Source organism: Ochotona princeps, chromosome X, assembly GCF_030435755.1.
Source record: "Ochotona princeps isolate mOchPri1 chromosome X, mOchPri1.hap1, whole genome shotgun sequence".
NCBI classification, from domain to species: domain Eukaryota; kingdom Metazoa; phylum Chordata; class Mammalia; order Lagomorpha; family Ochotonidae; genus Ochotona; species Ochotona princeps.
In genome coordinates this window covers 5,598,429-5,618,297 of record NC_080865.1, presented here as the reverse complement: position 1 = coordinate 5,618,297, position 19,869 = coordinate 5,598,429, and the positions used below count along the sequence as shown (strand labels likewise).

Here is a 19,869-nt window from a genome sequence, read left to right as displayed (position 1 = left end):
CCTGCAGGTGGAATTGGATAAGTCTTGGAGGTTGTACAGTGTAAACAGGATGCTCCAGGGCTAGCAAAGAATAAACAAACTGTGCTGGAGCCTGGATTGGGTAAATTGGCTGAGATGAATAAGGAGTCTGCTCCAGGGGGTGCATCACAAAGGGCAGCTGTGCAGGTGCCTTCAATGGGAAAGGCAGTATTTCTGTAAGTGGCCCTGGAAAAGTGTGTTGAACAGAGTAAGATGGATTTTATGGGGGCTGAACCACACTTTTATTACCAGCCTTTCATACTGCTGATTTGTAGCAGCTTCAGACTCTTGTGGATGACAGTCCTGCTGAACATTTTTTTGTAGTGATACCGCATCTTTAGTTTGAAAAAATAATGGTTGCTGCTGCATAGAGGCTTGGAAACAATATTCTTCCAAACGCAAAATCTAGCCTTGTGACACTGCAAAATCTAGAGTTACAGACTCCTGATACACACTGGGTATGGCTGTGACACTGAGTGTCCCCTAATGGAAATATGAGGTACCTAAACATACCAACAGCATTTTGTGCACTGTTCACGTATTTGGCAGAGGAATGATCTGACAAAGCTGGAGGGTGATTAGCCAATTAGAAACTTAAAGCGAAATTGACATCTGGTACTTTGATTTATGCCAGATTCCTATTTCTAGGGTCAGGCTCAACTATTGGATGCTGGGAGGTCATCTGTGGAGCAGGTAATGTCAGAGGAGAAAGTGCAGAGAAGAATGATTGTGGAATTCACGTAACTGAAAGTCAAAAATTATGGGTTGGGTTGAAGTCTGCCCATCTTCTCCAAAGGCCAAATGTAGTTCCTGGTGCTTATGCAAGGAAAGATTTATCAGCTGCTACCTAACAAAGGATGCGTCGGGGCTCGGACCATCTTAGTCCCAGCCCAAAGGTACATGCAGGTGATGGTGGTGGGGAGAGGAAAAAACAGGATAATGGCACAGCAAAGCTCAACACCATTTACAGAGTCCATAACCTAGGGAACAAGAGTACATATAGACTCTTACTGATCTCAAAGACTGTTTCCTCATTGTCACAAATACATAACACTCACTTTAAGATCACCCTGAAAGGGCCAGTGTAGTCTAGTGGCTAAAGTCCTTGCCTCACACAAGCCAGGATCCAAAATGGACATCAGTTCATATCCCAGAGGCCCAGCTTCCCATCCAGCTCCCTGCCTGTGGCCTGGGAAAGCAGCAGAGGATGACCCGAAGCCTTGGGGCCCTGCACCTGTGTGGGAGACCCAGAAGAAGCTCCTGGCTCCTGGCTTCAGATTAACTCAGCTCCAACTGTTGAGGCTACATGGGATGTGAATCAGTGGATGGAAGATCTTTCCCTCTAGCTCTCCTTCACTATATAAATCTGACTTGCCAATAAAAATAAATAAATCTTTAAAAAAAAAGATCACCCTGAAAGACAAAAACATATCTCATTTCTCCTATAAAAAAATGAACCAAAACAAGAATTTGGATGAGCATGCTGAAAATTATACAAGTCTATGAAATATTATTTTCAATTAACTACAACAGACAACCATCCATGCTCAAAGTTGGAAAAGTTCAAGTTAAAGAACAAACTATCATTACCAATAGGAAGAGTTCCGAGTGCTAAATAAATCTTTTGTCCCTACAGTGAGTTCTCTGTTTCTTTAATTATACAAGCAGTGCCTCAAGATTCTAATTACACAATGTTAAGCACATAGGAAGAACATCTTAGGTGAAGAAAAACAAACAACTTTCAACTTTCAGTGACCTTTAAACTATAGTGAATGAAGGTAAGAGAATCTTTGCCTCTCACAAAATACAGGTAATGTTAAATTTGCTTAAACATTACTGCTTTCACAGCCTTTTGGCTAAGATCAAGGGAAATGTGTTTAAATGAAGAGAGAGCCTCCAAAAATGTCTTACCTTTACCTGTGAAACCTTCTGGACACTTAATGGAGAAACTTGAGGATGTGAAACGACTGTAGATCCAAGGGCATGTACAGGCAAAACAGTGGATTGACCTTGAACCAAAGGCAAATTTGGGAGCTGAGCTGAATTTGGCTGCTTCTGCAACTGCTAAATAAGAGGAAGAAAACAAAAAACAAATAAACAAACAAACGAACAAAAAGCCCATGGGATTAAAAACAACCTTGTTCACTTAAATTAAATGTACTGGTTACGTATTTTAAAAGATAGCAGTACACCTTACCCCTGAAATGTTCTGGTAATGTCCCACTAGTTGCTGAGATGGATAAATTTGACCTGGAACATTCATTTCGGACTGTGGGGTGTTGGAACCCATTTGAGATACCATCTTCTGGTTTGGGGAACAGGCTATACTGGGCTGACCAGATGTATCTGAACGTGTAACTGATCCTGCTCCTGCTCCTGCCTCAGACACACTGTCACCTGTAACAAAGAAAATAAACAACAGGAAACTGAAATTACAATATCCAAATTGTATAGATAATGATAGCTAATGGTAAGAATTTTTACATGGTTTTTGGTTTTATTCTGACAACCTGACACAAATTGAAGCAGATAGGTACTTAAAGAAAAAACCATCATGTACACATGTAAATTCTGCAACAGGCAATGAAATGCTCACATTGTAGAATAAAGTACTCTTTGTAAGTCTAACCTAAAAGCAAAAAATTGCATAAAACTCAACTCTATGTACTCTTTTTTTAAGATTTATTTTTTTACTGGAAAGTCAGATATATAGATAGGAAGAGAGACAGAATGATCTTCCGTCTGATGATTCACTCCACATGTGGCCACAACAGCCGTAGCTATGCAGATTCAAAACCAGGAGCCAGGAGCTTCTTTCAGGTCTCCTGCGTGGGTGCAGGGTCCCAAGACCTTGGGCCACCCTCTACTGTTTTCCCAGGCCACAGGCAGAGAGTGGATGAGAAGCAAGGCCACCAGGATTAGAACCGGCACTGGTGCGACCAAGCAAAGACTTTAGGCCATTGGGCTACTGCGCTGGGCCCATCACATAATCATTCTTATCTAAATTATACATTTGTCCTCACAATTTCAATAAAATATAAGTGTCATATTATCTTTTTATTAGAATCTTGGAACAAAGAATTCTGCTTGGGGATGTCTATCTCTCCTTTGAAGAGACAGCCCATCTCCCAGATCCCTCCTGGGATGAGCTTTCCCCTTCCCTTCTACATTCACTTGATCACTTGGGAAATGAAACTTCTGCTAAGTCTGGAAAACAAAAAAACAAAACAAAACAAAACCAGGAAAATAATGCGGCCTTGGAGTTGGCATGGTAGCTAGTGTTCCACTTGAAGTGACAGCATCCCACAGGCATACCACTTCTAATCCGAGTTGCTCCATTTGCAATCCAGCTTCCAGCCAATGGCCTTGGAAAGCACCAGAGGATGGACCAAGTCCTTGGGACCATGAACCCATGTGGGACCAGGAAGATGGGCTCCCAGGTTTGGAATAGCCCATTTCCAGCTGTTGTGGCCATTTGAGGAGACAATCAGCAGATGGAAGATCTATCTAAGTCTCTCTATAAATGACTTTCAAACAAAATAAACAAATCTTTACAAAAGAATACTGCCTTTGTAGAACTAACTGGTTATTACTATGCAAACATCATGTCCTTCCTGTAAAGAGTATACATAATAGCAAAAAAAAAAAAAAAAAAGAAAAAAAATTAGAGGAACTGTGCTTTTATGCTTGAATCTAAAATATAAAGATCTCAACACCCCAATAACAGCATGAAGGACTTAGGACTGTTCATGAAGAACCACCCTTTGTAATGCTACGGGGGAAATCAATGGGGATGGGGGAAGGGAACTTGAGGAGGAGGATGGGAAATCCCAGAACCTACAGAACTGTATCATAAAACAAATTTTAAAAAGGAAAAAAATAACAAAATAAAATATAAAGATCTCAAAGGCACAAAATTTTTTCTTGAGGAAATTGTATTCTTTGCTTCCAAATTTTCTTCATTAAAGGCTTTATGCTACGCCCTCAAAATTGTGAATAAGGTAATTTTACTTCTTCCCTGAACAAAACAACATGCTAGATGATAATGCTGCAAAGAATATGATCTCCAAATCACTAACAGAACATTTTCTCAATTTTAAAAGAAAGAAACTAGCTGACCTACTCAGGGCTTTTGTTAGCTTGTGAGATGACAGATAAAAGAATGTTTTGAAGAACACAAAAGTGAGGGCCAGCACAGTGGCTGAACACGGTAATCCTTCCCCTGAAAGTGCCAATATCCCATACAGGCACTGATTTGTGTCCTGGCTGCTCTACTTCCCATCTAGCTCTCTGTCTGTATCCTGGTAAAGCAGTGGACGCTGTTTCAATGCTGTACTCACAGGTCTCCCATGCTGTACTGGCATGGAAGACCTGTGAGAAGCTCCTGGCTTTGGATCGCCTTAGCTACAGCCATTGTGGCCATTTGGGCAGTGAACTGGTGGATGGAAGATCTTTCTCCCTGTCTCTCCTTCTCTTGTAAATCTCCCATTCCAATAAAAATAAACCTTTGTTTAAAATTTTCATTTTCAAATATTTGAAAAACACAAATGTGTTATTTAAAGCTAGTGGAATATGCTTTTATGTTTGCTTGCTTCTACAAATGCCAAGTACATTACCAGTAACAGAGGAGCAGTGTTGTGGCGGTGTACTTTGCGTGAGCTGTTGTCGAACATGCTGATCAACTTCAGTTTCTTCACTTTCAGTGCCAGTATGCTGAACAGGAGCAGGGGGCAAAGTTGCAGTCTTGTGCTGAGGAGCTACGTTCCCTTTACACCGGCCCTGGGAATCCTTCCGTTCATCCAAACATCCAGCAGGTTTTTTCTCCCTCGTCTTTTTTATCAGGGTCACCCGGTCTCTAATGGATTTAGCAACAGCTTTGGAATCACTTTCATGGAAAAATCCGGACTTGACCTAAAGGTAGAAACACAGTAAGCAAACTATTTCTTAAACATGTAAGATCTTAACTTCTTCTACTAACAAAATTATTTTATGTACCCAGATTCCATACTCTGTTAAATAACAGCTCATTTATTTCTATGTTCTTTCATAATCAAAAACATGTGTAAACGCCACAGCCTCTAATCGAAACATAAGTAATACCACAAAGTGTAATTGAAATAATTCTGGTTTTATACAGAAACATACATATTATGCCTCGATACATGCCGCCTTATGAGAGACAATATATGATGGCCATTACTGCTTTTAAAAGATTAAAAAGATTCCCTCACTCAGCAGCGTTGAGTATCTATAATGTGCCCAATAGTAGGAACCAAAAATTTACAGGTGCCTGAGTTTGATCCTCAGTCCTGTATGAACACACAACCTGGTGGTATAAGCCAGTTACAAACCTAGAATCAAATGACATAAAATGAGCTGCTACCCGTATGAAACATATGCTCTTCTGAAGGAAATACAGACAGTATCACAGAGGAAGGCAAAAAAAAAAAAAGGGAGGCTGGTGTTCTAGCACAGTGTGTCAAGCCAGTCTGTGAGGACAGCATCCCATATGAGTACTAGTTTGGATACTAGCTGCTTTACTTTCAATCCAGCATCCTGCTTAGGGAAAAAGAGGCAGAGGATGACCCAACCCTTTGGCCTCTGCACCCATGTGGGAGACCTGGAAGAAGCTTCTAGCTTCTGGCATCAGCCTGTCCGAGCCCTAGGCATCTGGGGAGAAAACCAATGGATGGATGATATTCTCTTTCATTCGTTCTCTCACATTCTCTATATGTGTGTGTCTATAACTCTTTCAAATAAACAATATATATATATATATACATATATATATACATATATATGTATATATATATATAAAAGATGTAAAAGGAATATACAGGCTACTGAGGAAGGTCAATATTCTAGGTAGAGAAACGTAAGCTCACAGCAAGTTTCTATACATACTAGCATTTGAAGAGTGAGCAAAAAAGGAGAGGGGTCTGACATAGTGTCTCAGAACAGGCTGAGCAGCAGACATGACTCAGGAAGTAACATGCAATAGCATTCTCAGTGTTACAATCTACATGTTTTATGGATCTTAACTCTTAGAAATCTCACAGTAGATGAAACATTATTACAACGTATGGTAGAGCACATATGCTTACCTTTTTACCCTAAGAAAAGGGGAAAAAATTTTGAAAATCCACTCAACGAATTTATAAGTTATAAACCAACAAAGAAACAAGAAAATAAGAAAAAGATTATTAAGTGACCAAATTATGCTGGAGGTCAAACACAATAAAAACCAACTCTCTTCTCCCCTGGGCCAGCAAAATCTCAGTAACAAATTCTTACCCCCCAGGAAAGATATTAAAAGATATTACTCTGGGGAATCTGATCAACTCAAAATGAGACACTCATAAACAATGCTATCAGATATTCCCCCAAAAAACTGCCCATGCAGATACCCTACAGTAAAGATCAATGTTAGCAAGTCTGACATGAACGATCTGGATGGCATGTCCAGTTTAGCTACTATTTATGGCAGGCAAAATTATGGTACTTCAAAAACACTTCCTCCTTTCACCCAAAACTGTGAATATCACAAGGCATCATGCCTATCATACAGCACAGCTGAGCTTAATCTAGGGTGATTATGTGAGTAAAACTTTCACCAGCTGGTGATACTAGAAGAATGCCATTGTTGGTTTTGAAGAAGGAATGGGACATTGGTGAGGCACTAAATTATGGTAAATTGTTAAGCACCAAGATAAAACTAATACAATCTCCTATTAATTACAAGCCGATAGCCAAGAATGATCAGAAATAAAAGAAAACCTCTAACAATAAGATCAAACACACACAAAACAAACAAACAAAACAGTAACTTAGAGGAAAGAGACCATAATGGGAGGAAAAAGTTAAAAACTTTAACACAGATAGGGATGGCAACATAGCATCTATAAAACAAAGAACAAAATGTTTACTCTAACAAAGAAACAAAAAAGTAAAAAGACACTTTAAATGTAAAATATGAGGGCAGGAATGAAAACTTTAATGGAAGCCTTAGAAAATAAAGTTGGTAACATTTGCAAGAAGAAAAGAATCAAGTAACAAAGAAATGAAGATAAAAAAGAACATTGGGGAACCAGCTTAAGCGGCCTCACATTCAAGTGATAGCAATTCCAGGAAGAGAAAACAAAGGATAAGAAATTATTAACAAAATACGTCAAGAAATATCTGATGAACTATAGGATATAGGTTGACAGATTAAAAAGGTCTAACACAGTAGATGAAAACAGATTCAAATCAACACATCACTATGAAATTTTAGAATACTTAGCAAAAAGAAAATACAAACATGCACAGAGGGAAAAAGGGTCAAATAAAAAAATCAGCAATCAGAACAGCTTTGGACTTCTGAAAAGCAATAGACAAAGCTAAAAAGCATAGAGCTATGACTTAAAAAAAAATAAATGCCAACATAAAATGTCTTGGTCTGTCAATCAACTAATGAAACGTCAAGATTTTAAAAAGGCATTTTCGGGTCCACTAAGTAGCCTAGTGGCTAAAGTCTTCGCCTTGCATATGCTGGGATCCCTATGGGCATCAGTTCATGTCCCAGCTGCCCCACTTCCCATCCAGCTCCCTGCTTGTGGTTTGGCAAAGCAGGAGAGGACAGCCCAAAGCCTTGGGACCCTGCGCCCAGAAGAGACCCAGAAGCTCCTGGCTTCGGACTGGCTCAACTTCTGGCAGTTGCAGCCACTAGGGAGGTGAATCAGCGGACAGAAGATCTTCTGTCTCTGCTTCTGTGTATCTGCCTTTCCAATACAAACATAAATAAACCTTAAAAAATAAAAGATATCTGAATATATGAAAGTCTCAAAGAATGAACCTTTCATATGCACTTTCTTGAGCAATGGCCACCTGTCTTGTGGTTAAGCCAACACTTAGGATGCCTAGCTTACATATTCTAGTACCCAGGTTGAAGCTCCAGTTCCCTTTCCAAATCTAGCTTTCTACTAATTCACATCCTAGCAGGCAACAGATGATGGCTCAAATACTCAGGTCCCTGACAATCCAGTAGAGGATTCCAAGATTTTTTAGTTTTTGGTTTCAGCCTAGCCCAACCCCAGCTGTTGCGGGCCTTTGGAAGAATAAATCAGAGGACTGAAGATCTGTCTGAATGTGCATGTGTGTGTGTGTGTGTGTGTGTGTCTGCTTTTCAGCTAAAAAAATTTTTTTAGAGAAGGTTGTCATGGGGTTGGTGTGGTGGTGTATCAAGCTAATCCTACACCTGCAGCACCAGCATCCTATATGGGTGCCGGTTCGTGTCCCAGATTCTCCATTTGCCATCCAGCTCCCTGCCTGTGGCCTGGAAAAGTGACAGAGTGGAACAGGCTCTTGGGCCCCTACACCAATGTGATAGACCTGGAAGAAGCTCCTGGCTCCTGGCAACAGATCAGCTCAACTCCAGCCATTGTGGCCACTTGCAAAGTGAAACAGTGGATGGAAGATCTTTCTCTGTGTCCTTTCTATAAATCTGCCTTTCCAATAAAAATAAATAAATGTTTAAAAAGAGGGTAGTGTAACATATGTGTCACTAATAAGGCCAAGCCATGAAAGAGAAAAATTCAAGGAAAGTGAAGTCCAGTACAAGATTGAAGCAAAGACAATATTAGGAAGATAGTAAAGAGTAAGTTATGTATCAAATGTCTAACGTAATCATTCCATCCTTCTCTGCCCTGAAACCAGAATGCCTAAGTAAATCTGGCTTAGTCTGTCCCAGGCTGAACTTGATCATGAGCTGCAGCAGCTCCTACAGCCCCCTCCTGCCAGTGCTGTGCCTACCGGGAGCAGGTGTGTACTGGCAGCTCTCCCCCAGTACTCATCTGCCAGCCATACTACTCAGGGTGGGAGGGGAGACCAGAAGTGGAAAGCCAGGGGGTCCGACTGCCTACCACACCATGTGGTGAGTAGACACGTCATTGGATCCGCTGCCCTGATCATGCCGAGTTAGTTGTCCTGGACTCATTCATGGCCTGACCCTCGGAGTTCCCCAGAAGTGAATCCCATCAGCTCTCGAGGAAGCTGAGCCAAATGATGATCAACAAACACTCCTCAGCTCACCTCCTGGGACTGTTCAACTAATCAGACAACGCCATTAATGCAGGCAAGGAAGTAGCACTAGCCAGGAGGTACTAAATTTTTCCAACCCTGCAGCCTTGCCCATTTCATCCCTGCACACATAGTTCTGCCTGCCCTACTGCCTTGCCTAAGCTGCTCAAATCCTCCCCTTCTATATACCACCCCAAAACTCTACAACATGTAGCACGTAAACCTGCATTTCCATACACTGCCCAAGTCCTCCTTTTCATGCAATGTTAAAGCTCTTCCTTTCTATAAATCAGAAAAGCAAAGCTTTTACAGTGTGGCCGCTTAGAACTGGCACTCATTAAAATTATCCAATATGACTGCATTCTGCATCCCCATGACCAGGAGTTCATTATAATGTGATTATAATACTATTACTTTGTCTAACACTCCCAATCCCATCATGCCTCGAAATGCCATGTCACTTCTGATATTACTGACACAGGGTTAGGATATGCATGACTGGTATGGTACTCTAGCCCTGCTCCCAATCCCACCCCTGAGCTCTAGATCATATAGAGGCACAACTCCAAACCTTACTGAGTGCAGTTATTTCTTGAACTTCCCTACATTCATTCCTCATTGTTTACTTTCAATTAGCAGGGAAACAAATACTGTTTTTCAGTAACCTTGACCTACATCTTGTCCTCGAGTTCCTTCTTAGGACAGAGAAAAGATGGACTCCAGATATCCCAACATCAGGGCAAACATTACCTACAGTGGTAAAGGAGAGGGACATAACTGACAGGGACATTCAGGTGGCTTCCAAGGCACTGATAATCTATTTCTTAACAAAGATGGTATCTTATTATTCATTATACGGTATGTAAAAATTTAATATATTCTGCTATAGATATGAATTTCATACTAACAATGTTTTAAAAGAAAGTAATGGGCAAAAAAACAGAAAGCAATGTTGAAATTATAAGGAGTAGGGTGGATGGGAAAGCAGGATTGACTTACCATTTCATATGCTACTTCCTCCGGTGTGTCAGTTTCTAAATTGAAACTGAACTCAATAGCTTCATTATCTTTGTGCTTGCCTTTCAATTTCTTGGGGTCTTCAACCCAGAGTCTCAAGCCCAGTGATGAATTTGAGCAATCATCATCCTCAGCTAACTCCACCCTCAATCCTGTATCCTCAGCAAAAAATGCGTGGTTTAGTAGGTCCCTGATAGACAACCTAATGAACAAAATGTATATATCTTATTATCAATTATTCTAATCATAAGATGTCAATCCTTTATTCAGAAAAAAATTAAGTGCATTAAGTGAACCTTATTTTAGATGTTCTATTAATGAAGCAATTAATAGAGTGCCATATTAAATAAAATTTCATATCCATCTTACTACCAGAGACACAAAGAAATCCAAACTAAAATGCACACATAATGATCTCCATTGAAGTTTAACTATGGGTTGGGCATTCAGCATACTGCTTAAGCCTCCACTTGGGAAACATACATCTCACATTGAAATGCCTAGGTTTGAGCACACCTCTACCTTCAATTCCAGTTGCCTGCCGATGGGTCCCTGGAAGGCAGAAGGGAGCACACAAGCTGCCTACAGCATAGCCCAGCCCCAGCTCTTACGGGCATTTGAGGAATGAAATAAAGATCTCCCAATGTATCTTTTTCCCACTCCCTCTCTGTGTCATTCAAATAACAGGAAAATGAATATTAAAAGAAATAAAAAATGAATATTAAAATTTAAAATTACCAGTAACACAACTATATATAAAGCATGCCTAGAGGGATACGGCGTGATGGCACAGTGGCCAAAACCTGGATCATGTCACTGCTGATCCACTGTCCATCCACGTCCCTGCTTCTGGCCTGGGAAAGTAGAGGATGACCCAAAGCCTCAAGACATTGTATCTGTGTGGGAAACATGGAAGACACTCCTAGCTCCGGGCTTTAGACCGGCTCAGCTCCAGCCACTGCGGCCACTTAAGGACAGAACAGGTGGATGGAAGATCTTTCTCTCTGTCTCTCTGCTCTATAAATCTGCATTTCCAATAAATGTAAATAAAATTTTTTATAGTATTCCAAGCTAGAACTGGAGAAATACTGCATTACATGCTAAGTGAATTAATTAGCTTCCCTACACTGATTTAAGTTGCTAAGATTGAGACTACAGACACTTAGAAAACGAAATAAAAAGCTTTCCCATCCAGGGATATAAACTCCAGAGTAAATTACAAAGTTAAACTTTCATGTGAATATTATAAACAGAAGTCACTGACTCCATTAACAATAGTGTAGTCTGTGTACTTCACTCCTTAGTGAGCGCTGCATTTGGCTCAACAACATCCAGTGGTTTGCTTCACATACTGAACTCTGGTTTTAGGTCACGGTAATATTTATAGCATACAACCATAGCATAATATTCGGAAATAACCATCTCTGAAGAAAAATAAATATTGCGTTTAAAAGATTAAGAAGCTAAAGCAATTTTCTTTTTCTTTTACTAACTTTTCAAACAGGCATATAATATTTACTCTGTACTACAGTCCAGGGAGAGCTGAAAGTGATACAAAAGTACTTCAAAAACTTATTGCAAAAATGCGTAACCTTTTTCTTGCAGTCTCCTTGATCCTTCTTGAATTAATTAAAATATAAAAAGCATAGAGACAGAGCAATTTGCTCTAAGTAGATTTTCAAACCTCCACATTTTCAGTAACTAAGACAACATTAGAAAACTAATCCGGCACCAGTTAATTAGGCTAACATGGGCTAATGTGAGATGTTTTGAAGCAATGAAAACCAAGCTTAGTCCTCTGCCTCCTAATAAAATTTTGTCTGTTTTTACTAAGGAGTAATTATAATAACAGCGGCAGAGACATAATTTAATGAATATGCATTACTCTAATGTGTGTTTTATATTTTTTCTCTTTGGGTAATCAAAATAATACCTATTTTGAGAAATAACTAAGTACATTGCTCAAGAACACACTGGAGTCCAGATTTGAACACCGAAGTCTGTACTCTTTCCTATATACCAATATACCATGAATCACTAAGAAGATTCCAATATTCATGGGTAATGGATCATAATTAAAATGCTGTGCAAACAATCAGAACCCAAGCTAAAATAGCTACTTCAACATAGCATTTTTAGCCTTATTTTTAAAAGAGTACACCTAAACTTGTATAACTCAACAACAAAATTAAGGTGGGCAAAAAACGTGACCAGACACTTCTCCAAAGATAAGCAGTCAATAAGAACATGAAATGATATTCTATATGATTACTCATCAGAGAAAAACAAGATAAAATCACGCGCAGACACCACTTCACATCCATTAGGATGGCTATTATTAGAAAAGAGAAACCAGTGTTACTGAGGATGTTGAAATCTCCCTATGTTGCTGATGGGAATTCAAAGGGGTGTAACTACTCTAGAAAATAAATGGCAGTTCTTCAAAAATTCCAACAGTATTATGTGATCTATCGATTTCACTACTATACATATATATTCTAAAGAATGGAAAGCAGGGACTCAGACACACATGTTCCTGAAGGAGAAGATATTTGTGTCTCCTCCTCGCTCTAAATCTGACTTTCCAATAAAAATAAATAAATCTGAAAAAAAAAAAAAGAATGCTAGGATTCCTATCCTCCTCTCGCACATCCTGCTCCTCCTGCCTTCCACAGGACAGTGCGGAAATTACTCCGGAAGTCCCGCGCACCTATACCCTCCTGCCTCCCGCTATGTTATGTTATGTTAGTTAACTATAGGAAAACTTTGGGCTCTGGTAACTCCTTTCCTGCCTGAAACTTTTTTTTTTTTTTAACTGCATGGCTCTCAATTTGATTGGCAGATGAGAGCTTAAAAACCCCTGACTTACACAGTTTGGCGCAGTGGCTCCTGGAGTGTAGTGGGAGATGCTGTCACCAAGCTTGGGAAATGAAAACTCCTCCTAACATCTTACACTTGAGTCCAGTGTGATCTCTCTCACATCCGTAACATATGGAAGTGTAACATCTCTCCCAATCTTTCCCATCTCTTCCTACTTTATCCATGAGTGTTTCTGTGATTTCCCCACTATTTAAAAAAAAAAAAATTGCGAAAAAAACAGAACACTATTTCTTCAACAAAAGTATCCATATTATCTTTATCATTCTCATAACTTAAGGTTATTAAATAAAAATTTTCTGTTGGGACAAGTGTGGTAATATAGCACGTTGAGCTTCTGCCTGCAATGACAGCAGGCCAAACAGGTGACAACTCGAGTCTCGGCTGCTCCACTTCCAATCAACCTCCCTACCAATGTGCTCCAAATACTTGGGTCCCTGCATACACGTGGGAGACCTGGAGCAAGCACCAGACTCCTGGCTTTGGCGAGGTCAGCCCTGGTCTTTAGAGTCATGTGAGGAGTGAACCAAGAGACAGAAAATCTCTCTCCACTTCTCTCTGTAACCTGCTGTTCAAACCAAAAGAAAAATGTATTTCAAAAAAATCTGTTTACTGTCAGTTATTAGAAGTAATGAACTTATGAGGACCCATTGAACTGATGGCTAAAGGTACTGAAATTCTTTCACAATGAAAATATACACATAAATATAACCCAAATGTCAGTTAAGAAAAATCACAACATATCAAAATCTCAAAAGGTAAAGACCATGCACTGACACCCTCACTCCAGACAGTATGCTTGCACTGTTTTTTGGGGAAAAGTCAAATTTAACATGAATAAAAGGTGAGAAAATGACCAAATGCAAAAGAAGAGGAAAATACATTCACATCACTTAGATCATTCCACTACACTTGCACCCACCTTTCAGATTTGTTTTGACGAATACACCCTTCGATGATTTCTTTTACTTCAGGATCAGTGACTTTATTAAAGCTGGCTGGTTTTATGCCCTAAGAAAAGAAAAACAGTGCTACTCACAAGTTTGGCCATTGGAAGCCAAGTTAATATGACATTTGTTAAATGTTATTTTTCCACTAAGCCATGTTTGAGCTTTAAATAATAAAAATACTTACACACATTTAATAACTTTTGACAGGTTTTGTCATAGTTTTACGAATAAAAGTAAAAAATAATAAATAATCTAAAGCTCCAACAATACAGGCAAAGTTAGATATGTTTTATAAATACAAAAGGGCTTCAAAAAGTTCATGGAAGAGACAAGTGTATGTACCTGTTAAGATGTCCCATCTTCCCATTTTTCCTCCTAATTCCAATGCTCCCTCTCAGAGGTAGCAGGTAGTTATAACCCTATCATCAGGGGAAAACCTAGATTGAGTTCCAATCTCCTGGCATCAGCCCAGTCTTTCCTGTCGCAGGTATGTGGAGAGGAAACCAGAGGATGGAAGCTCACTGTATCTATCTACCTCCCAAAGAAATAAATAAGATTTTAAATTTATGGGAAAACGCAGTGTAAAAATAATGCAAATTTCCCATAAACGTTTTAAAGCCCTTTCATTTATTTATGTGTATGTGTGTGCAGATATATGTATATAATACAATATCACAAGGAAAATAACATGTACTCAAAATAATCTATCGCATCAAAAATTCTCATAATTGTTAGATATACTGCTTAATTAAATACACAATAAAATTCCAATGTGCAAAGCAGATTAGACAAATATTTTCAGTAATAAAAAATTATACTCATGTTTCTCTACAGATCATATCTTTTGCCTTTTAGTAAAAAATAAAGGTTATTAGCCTTTTAGTAAAAAATAAAGGTTATTAAAAACTTTTGAAAATTCTAAATAAGGGCTTTCCTATTTCATGAAATCAAGTCAATATATTTCAAACCCTATTAGAAGAGCTAGAGGAAACCAATTACATATGTGTATAATTAAAATAGAAACAAATCTATTTGAGAAATCTGTTTATTTTCCTCTTAAATACTAACATATTGATAAACTTACCTCAAATGAAATAATCAAGCTCCAGGAATACAATAACAAATGATATCTAGACGACTGAAAACATTCCTATGATAACTATTTTACTTGTATAAATCTATTTATTTTATGTTCTACTACCTTATAATTACGAGCTTTACATTTCACAAAAATAAAGCAAGAGCACTGTCATAATTTAACAGAAAATTTCAGATTCTGCTGGAAGCAGAAATATATTATTGAAGATCTACTTCTAGACCTGTCAAACTAACTCGAAAGACACACAGAAAGCCAGTATTGTATTAAATGAATCTGGTAATGTAAGCACTTAACCCGGGACTCCAAATTCAAAAACGCAGCACACACATACATACATCTTCAACCTTTCCACCGCTTTCTTACCCAATTCTCAGCCATGATATTTATTGTCTTTCTCTGCTACTAAATAAAGGTAGTTGGGAAGTTACCACTTATAAAATCAATTAGAAAATCATTATTTGTGGCCCTCCAAAATACAGGTAAGAGATAAGCATTTTGGCACAGTGGTTGAGATGCTCTGTGGGGGACAGGCTTTATGGTACAACAGGTTAAGCAGATGCTTTACAATGCACAATGCCATCTTGGAGTTCCTGCTTAAGAGTCCTGGCTATTCCACATTTCAGATGCAGGATCCTGCTAATGTACCTGGGAAGCAACAGATGATGCACCAACAACTGGGGTTCCAGTCACCTACGGGGGAAGACCTAGTGGAGATCCAGCCTCCTGGCTTTTGCCTGGCCTAGCTCTGGCTGTTTTGGATATTGGGGAATGAAGTAGCAGATAAAAGAGTTCTCTCTCTCTTCCCCCAAACCCTGTCTCTATGATTACAATATCAATAAATACTTTCAAAAGAAAAATAAGCCAATAGGGATGTCTACACTCTATATCTGAGTGCCGGGATTTGAGTTCCAGCTGTACGCCCAATTCCTACTTCCAGCTAATGAGCCTCCTTGGAGACCAATGGTGATAGCCCAAGCACGTGGGTCCCTACAATCCACAGGGAAGAACAGAACTGAGCTTAGGATCCAGGTTCTTAGCTTCAGCCTGGCCCAGCACCAGCAATGGGAGGATAAGGTAAAGATGGATAAAAGATCTCTATATGATTTTCACATAACTAAAAACCAATACGTAAAAATTGAATGCATATAGGTAACTAAGTAAAAAGAAAGATGGACCAAAAAAAAGAAATCAAGCTCCTTTTCTAAATTATTATAGAAATATTCAGACATTTAAAATACAAGGAATATAATAAGTCTCACGTAATTATCACCAGATTCAACAAAAATCAATGTTTTGTTAACCTTGTTCCAGCTGAATACTCCAAAACTTTTCATGTCCTGGAATGTTTCAAAGGAAATCTCAGGTGCTGCATCATTTTGTCCATACAATTTTCTATTTGTGGGGTTATTACAGTGGCATAGGCAGCTAATCCCCTACTTGTGGTGCTCGCAACTCACACAGATGCCGTTTTGAGTCCCAGCTGCACTGCTTTCCAATCCAGACCAATGCTTATGGCCTGGGAAAGCAACAGAGGATAGTTCAAGTTCTCATGCCCCTGCACCCATGTATGAGACCCAGAAAAAGCTCCTGGGTCAGGGCTTCAGATTGGTTCAGCTCCAGCCATTGTGGTCATCTGGGAAGTAAAAATCCTATCTCTCCTTCTCTCTCTGTAACTCTGACTTTCAAGTTACATAAATAAATCTTTTTTTTTTCAAAAAGTAAATTTTAAAAATCCAGTTGACATCTCTAATACATCATGTCCTTTAAAAAAATCTCATCTCACTTCCAAAACAATCATCAATAATTCCTAAACATAAACTAAAACTTAATTCATGCTCAAATACTGAACTCTTTTTAAAATATTTATTTATTGGAAAAGCAGATTTACAGAAAGAAAGATACACAGAGAGGAAGATCTTCCACCTGCTGCTGGTTCACTCCTCAGGAGGTCACAATGGCCGGAGCTGAGCCCATCCAAAGCCAGGAGTATCTTCTGAGTCTCCCATGCGGGTATGGGGTCCCAAGGCTTTGGGCCATCCTCTACTGCTTTCCCAGGCCACAAGCAGAACTGGATGGGAAGTAGAGGAGCCATGACACAAACCAGCACCCATATGCGATCCCAACCCTTGCAAAGTGAGGATTTAGCCAATGAGGCAATGTGCTGAACCCTGAACTATGTCTTAATAGCTGGTTTGTTCAATTCAGGATCCAAACAAACATGAAGGCCACACTGAAGCTGGCTTACCCCAGCACACAACTTTGGAACTTTGGAAGCCAATTGTTAAACACAGACATTTTAAAATGTTAAATCATGTAAAGTTACCATTAAAACATTGTATTAAAAGCCAACATAATACTTATTGATAACCTGCCTCCCCAACTATAATTTACCATTATGCATGTTTTGAGGTTGTTTTATCTGTATGCTGGAAAAACCACATAATTGTCATAGTACATCTCTTCCCAGTTCGGCATTGAGAGAAGTCACACTGATTAACTTTAAAACCAGTCTTAGCGGGAATACTTACACTACAAAAAGCAGAAAATTCTCGAAACCAGTGCTTTTCAGCATTGCAGAGAACCGTTATACATTTATTAGCTTGCTACTACCATTATGTTTCTTGTATTCTATAAAGTGTCTCCCCCTTTTTCTTTCATGAATTGGATTTGTTGGAGAAAGCAAGTCATTTGTTCTATAGACTATCTCACATCTTGCTCTTTGGCCTTACTTATTATTTCCTTAAACAAACTTTTGCAGAGTCAGACAGATTTCAGGATCCGAAGCTACCACAATCACTAGATGTGGGAAGTGGGGCTAGTCACAAACTCTGCTGCTCAATCTCATCATATGTTAATTGAAGATGGACTCAGTTTTGTAAAGGTCTAAAGATTAAATCATGTAGTCCACAACACGCATTAAAGAACTACATGCACACACTTACACACCTGTTAAAGGACTAAACTTTTAAAAACCTGACACGTAAGAAGCACTGGCAAGTATGTGTAACAAAGGCTGTTGGTGGGAACAGAAATTAGTACAGCTATTGTGGAAAATGTATGGAAGTTTCTCAAAATAAATAAAGTGAGGATAGCAATCTCACTTCTGGGTATAGATCCAAAGGAATTATAATCAGTGTGTTGTCTATCCTATGTTCATTGACTATGCACAAGTAAACAAAGTAAATAAGGTATATTTATAGGATGGAAGACCATTTAAGCTTTAAATAAAAAAGAAAGTCTCATTTGCAACATGAATGACCTCAGAAGACATTATGCTAAGTGAAACAAGTCAGGCACAGGAAGACTGAAACTGCATGATCTCACTTACATGAGAAATATAAAAAGTCAGACTCACAGGGTGTTTACCCCAGGCTGAGGACAAAGGAAGGAATTGAGAAGTTGTTGGTTAAAGGTACAAAGTTCCAGTCAGACAAGAGGAGTAAGTTTGGAGATCTACAGCAGAGCAGGATGACTATAGTCAATAATAATGTTATGTATTTCGAAATAACCTGGAAAGCAAATCTCAGATGTCTCAACGCAAAAAACGGTGAGGAGACGAATATGGTAACCAGATTGATTTACTCATTCCACATCATATACATGCATCAAAACATTACATTATACCCCATGAAGGCATGCAATTCTTATTCTTATTAAAAACCTGGATTTTAAAAAACAGTACCTATTAGTTTCCTGCAACACTGTAACAATTTTTTTCAAGACCTATGTACAGGCACTCAACAGGACATTAAGGAGCTGTCCTTTGAAAAATCATAATACTTTGCTTTCACCTTTCTTATGCTTCTCTCATTTATAGTTATCTATGAATTCATATTATTCACCTGCTAGAAATTTGAATTCCTGGAAGGTAGCAAACATACCTTACTCAGAACTTCATTGCTTGCTGATTCTTTAAAAAAAATTACTCATAGCAGAGCCTCAAATACTATGAATATTGAACTATATTTTGAATATGTCTATTGAACTGTATTTTGAATATAACTTCATAATAAGGATTTTGGAACTAGAAAACATCTTCAAAACTATTCAGTCAATCTCTATTTCCACCCTTGAAAAGTAAGATCTATGAACAGCCATATGGAAACACCAGTAGACACTACAGTTCCTATCAGAATGTCTAGGATCAACTCCTGGCTTGGTTTCCTGGCTTCAGCTTCCAGCTAATGGGTACCCAGAAAGGCAGGAGATGACAGCTCAAGGGGCTGGCTGCCTGCCAGTCATGTGCAAGTTGTGGACAGAGTTCCAAGCTCCTGACTTTGGTCTAGACCAGTCCTACCTCTTAAGGGGATGTGAGGAGAAAAATCATGGATAAGAAATAAATCTCAACCTCATTCCTTCTCTTTCAAATAGATAAACATTATTAAATTTTTTTTCAACTGAAAAGGTCCATTTGATACTAAAACCTCTTCAAAAATGGATATAAATAATATAATATCAGTAATACTTTCCTAAAGAAAGTAATACAGAGTTATTTTATATGATTCAAGGAGTATGTAGGCACATTACACAATTCTAAAATTTGTTTCATTATGCTTTTCAAATTTACCACTACTCTAGGATTAATATAAAAATTAGGTTTGATTGAATCAGCTTTACCAACTTAAACAAGAAATATGGAATTTCATGAAGTAAAGAGTAAAATTATACCTACACTCGTTACTTTACGGTAAATTTGAGCTGCATTTTGGCACTCCGAGTATGGATACTCTGAAGTAGCCATTTCTAGCATACACATTCCGAAGGCATAGACATCAACGGATTCATCATAGTGTTCTTCATACATCTCTGGAGCCATAAACTCAGGAGTGCCTACAAAATAGCAGCACATCC

At 38.7% G+C, this 19,869-nt stretch overlaps 1 protein-coding gene across 2 annotated transcripts in view; it reads right to left on the bottom strand.

The window, feature by feature from the left end:
* WNK3 (WNK lysine deficient protein kinase 3) overlaps positions 1–19,869 on the bottom strand; it is a 151,288-nt gene that overhangs the window by 74,680 nt on the left and 56,739 nt on the right. Inside the window, exons 5-10 of one of the 2 annotated variants that reach the window (XM_058658932.1) lie at positions 19,691–19,848; positions 13,892–13,980; positions 10,075–10,294; positions 4,635–4,929; positions 2,216–2,415; positions 1,930–2,082 (exon numbers count right to left, since the gene is read on the bottom strand). In XM_058658932.1, coding sequence (XP_058514915.1) covers positions 1,930–2,082; positions 2,216–2,415; positions 4,635–4,929; positions 10,075–10,294; positions 13,892–13,980; positions 19,691–19,848 — 1,115 coding nt within the window. The remainder of the gene's footprint in view (positions 1–1,929; positions 2,083–2,215; positions 2,416–4,634; positions 4,930–10,074; positions 10,295–13,891; positions 13,981–19,690; positions 19,849–19,869) is intronic. The other variant, XM_004598302.2, reaches the window with a different exon arrangement.